Source organism: Crocuta crocuta, unplaced genomic scaffold (genome assembly GCF_008692635.1).
Source record: "Crocuta crocuta isolate KB4526 unplaced genomic scaffold, BGI_CrCroc_1.0 scaffold147, whole genome shotgun sequence".
NCBI classification, from domain to species: domain Eukaryota; kingdom Metazoa; phylum Chordata; class Mammalia; order Carnivora; family Hyaenidae; genus Crocuta; species Crocuta crocuta.
In genome coordinates, this window is record NW_027532594.1 from 4,671,888 (window position 1) to 4,674,688 (window position 2,801).

General features: G+C 63.6%; 1 protein-coding gene across 1 annotated transcript in view; it reads left to right on the forward strand.

Moving 5' to 3' along the window:
- The first annotated feature begins 2,512 nt into the window (after positions 1 to 2,512).
- Positions 2,513 to 2,801, forward strand: part of FOXO3 (forkhead box O3) — a 121,102-nt gene continuing 120,813 nt past the window's right edge. The window contains exon 1 of the mRNA XM_077779955.1: positions 2,513 to 2,801. This exon is cut by the window's right edge and continues 356 nt beyond it. Coding sequence (XP_077636081.1) covers positions 2,522 to 2,801 — 280 coding nt within the window. The 5' untranslated portion in view covers positions 2,513 to 2,521.

Sequence of the window (2,801 nt, forward strand, 5' to 3'; positions counted from 1 at the left end):
CACGGGTCTGCCGGCTCCGCCCGCGCCGCTCCGGCGTGTCTCACTCTCCACCCCCTCGGACGGCCGCGCACCGCCCCGAAGCCCCAAGCCCGGCAGCTCCCGGGCCCTAGCGTCCCCCGACTCGGCCAGGCGCGCCCCGCAGGGTGCTCTCCAACTTTCTTCCCCCGACACCACCACCTCGCAGCAGGACCCATCGCCCCAGGTCTGCTCCCCTTCTTCCCTCCTCTGTCCTCCCAAGTCTCCGTCCTCTGAACTCTCCTCAGCGCGCGAAGAATTGGCTTCAGGTTCGCCCTCTCTCTCTCCTCTCCTCCCTCCCCTCCTTTCTTCCTTAGANGGGGTGTCTGGGGCCTGGAGACTGGTGTCCGCGGCCAGTCAGCGCGCGGCGTGGTTTGACGAGTAGGCGGTGCAGCGAATGGGGACGCGGCGCTGAGCTCCCGGGTCACGCGCGTGTGGATACAATGACATCATCTGTTTGTACGCGTCGAACTAGCTTGGTGCAGGGGCGGGGCCGTGCGTCACTTGAGTGACGGGCCCTGCGCAAAGCCCGGAGCCTGGAATCCGCTGGGTGGGCGGACTCCTGAGTACCCTGGGTTGGACTTTTGTTGTGTATTGGGTTGTTGAGGAGCGAGCTCTGGACTCTAAGGTATCTCCTGTGACTGAGAAGGATTTAAGAAAAAAGGGGGGAAAAGATATTTATGAACCAAAGCGAATAGAGCTTTGGTGTGCGTATCGCACGTAGTGCAAACTTAGTGTATAAATGAACAGGTTAGGCACTGATGATAGGATAAGGACTTGTTAAGATGTTTTCCTAAGCCTAAATCAGTAGCTTAAAAAAAAAACTTAAAAATGCACAATTAGCCTTTCTGGAGCCATTTTCAAATTAGAATCAATTTAGTTTCCATTCATAATTGTTCAACATCTGCCCTTGCGTTTAGGAATGGGGGATAATTTGCATTTTCCTGAGTTAGTTACACTTCTCCCCTCATTTGCCGTGAAATCCCCAAGTCGAGCGTCCTAGGTAAGAGACTCCACTGCAAACCTTCCGGTGCCTGATCAAATCCGAGGGCATCACTTTATCGAAGTCCCGTATGGCACCAACATCTTCGCTTGTCAGTATTTCCACGCCGTGGCAACCTCTGCGATCTGCGGTCAGCATCTTATCTCGGGTGTTACCTGGTGTCCGATTCTAACGGGGAACCGGACACCAGGGCGGGCCCAGAGCCTGGCGGACGGACGCGCCCGCCGGGGACCCCCGGTACCAGGCGCCCTGCTCCGAGTCTGAGAGGCCACGCGACCGCGCTCGTGGAGCGTTCGGGGCTCTGCTCTCCCCTCCTTCTCCTAGGCCGGCGCCGCGCTTTGTTGTTGTTGAGACTCTCGGGAGGAGGAGCCCAGCGGGGACGGCTGCGGGAGCCCGCCTAGTCCCGGCCCACGGCGCGCGCCCCGACACCCACGCCCGCAGTCCCGCGGAGCCGGGCCGCGCAGGCGCGCGCGCGAGCACACATATACACACACGCACGCACACAGCACACCCGGGCCCGCCGCCCAGCCCTCCCCCTGGGCGGGGACCCGCCCGCCCGCCGTCAGCTTAGGTTGAGGCACCCTGCGTGTGTCTATAACTTTGTGCTGCTGCCGCGGCCGCCCTGCTCGTGGAAGGGAGGAGGAGGAGGAGGAATGTGGAAGGCGGCAGCGCGCAGGCTGACAGGCGTTTCCTCAGGCGGGCTGCGGCGGCGGCGGCGGCCGGAGCGCCTCTCTCTCGCCGAGGTTGCGCGCCCCCTCCTCGCTGTGCCCCGGGCCCGCGCGGGATTGTGCGTCCTCCCCCCTCGTCCCTGAAGGGAAGGAACTGAGGTAGGCGCCGGAGCTGTGCAGCGGGGCGGCCGCCTTCCCGGTGACTCCGGATCTGCTTCCGAGCTGGGCCAGGCGCTTCCCTTTTCCCTCCCCGTGACTCGGTGTGCGCGCCCCCCTTCCCTCCCGCTAGTGTTTTTAAAGGACTTGAGTGAAGGGGGGAAAACTGTCAAGATGGCAGCAGCGGGAGCAAGGAGGTGATGAACGTGCTAGTCCGGGTTTTCTGGCAGCCCGGGAGACTTGGCGCTTCCTGACCTGTTGGAAGATTTATGTTCCGACTTGTCCCCTCCCCGCGTTCTTTACAGGGAAGGGGGTGGAGGGTACAACGTCCGCGAGCAAATAAACCACACAAAACCCCAAAGTGGTCGTTCCTGCTTGGCTCGACCCTTTGCAAACACCCGCCGAGCTGGCTGCCCCCCTGCTTCCCGTCTGGTCTTTTTTCTGGAAGTGACAAGGGCCCGTCCGCGCTCGGACTCGTGTTCGCCCTCCGGGTCCGCGGGCCAAGAGAAGAGAAGGTGGCTACCCGTGCCGTTCCCGGGCTCGGGCCCCTGAGCTAGGCGAGGGGGCACAAGGGGGTGCAGAGGCGGCAGGGCCAGGGGCGAGGAGCAGAGGAGCGGAAGACGCCACAGACTTTGGCTGCGGCGCCGCGGGAAGCACTTGAACGGGNCGGGCGGCGAAGATGGCAGAGGCACCGGCCTCCCCGGCCCCGCTCTCTCCGCTCGAAGTGGAGCTGGACCCGGAGTTCGAGCCCCAGAGCCGGCCGCGCTCCTGTACGTGGCCCCTGCAGAGGCCAGAGCTCCAGGGGAGCCCGGCCAAGCCCTCGGGGGAGACGGCCGCTGATTCCATGATCCCCGAAGAGGACGACGATGAAGACGACGAGGACGGCAGCGGTAGGGCCGGCTCGGCCATGGCGATCGGCGGCGGCGGGAGCGGCACGCTGGGCTCCGGGCTGCTCCCTG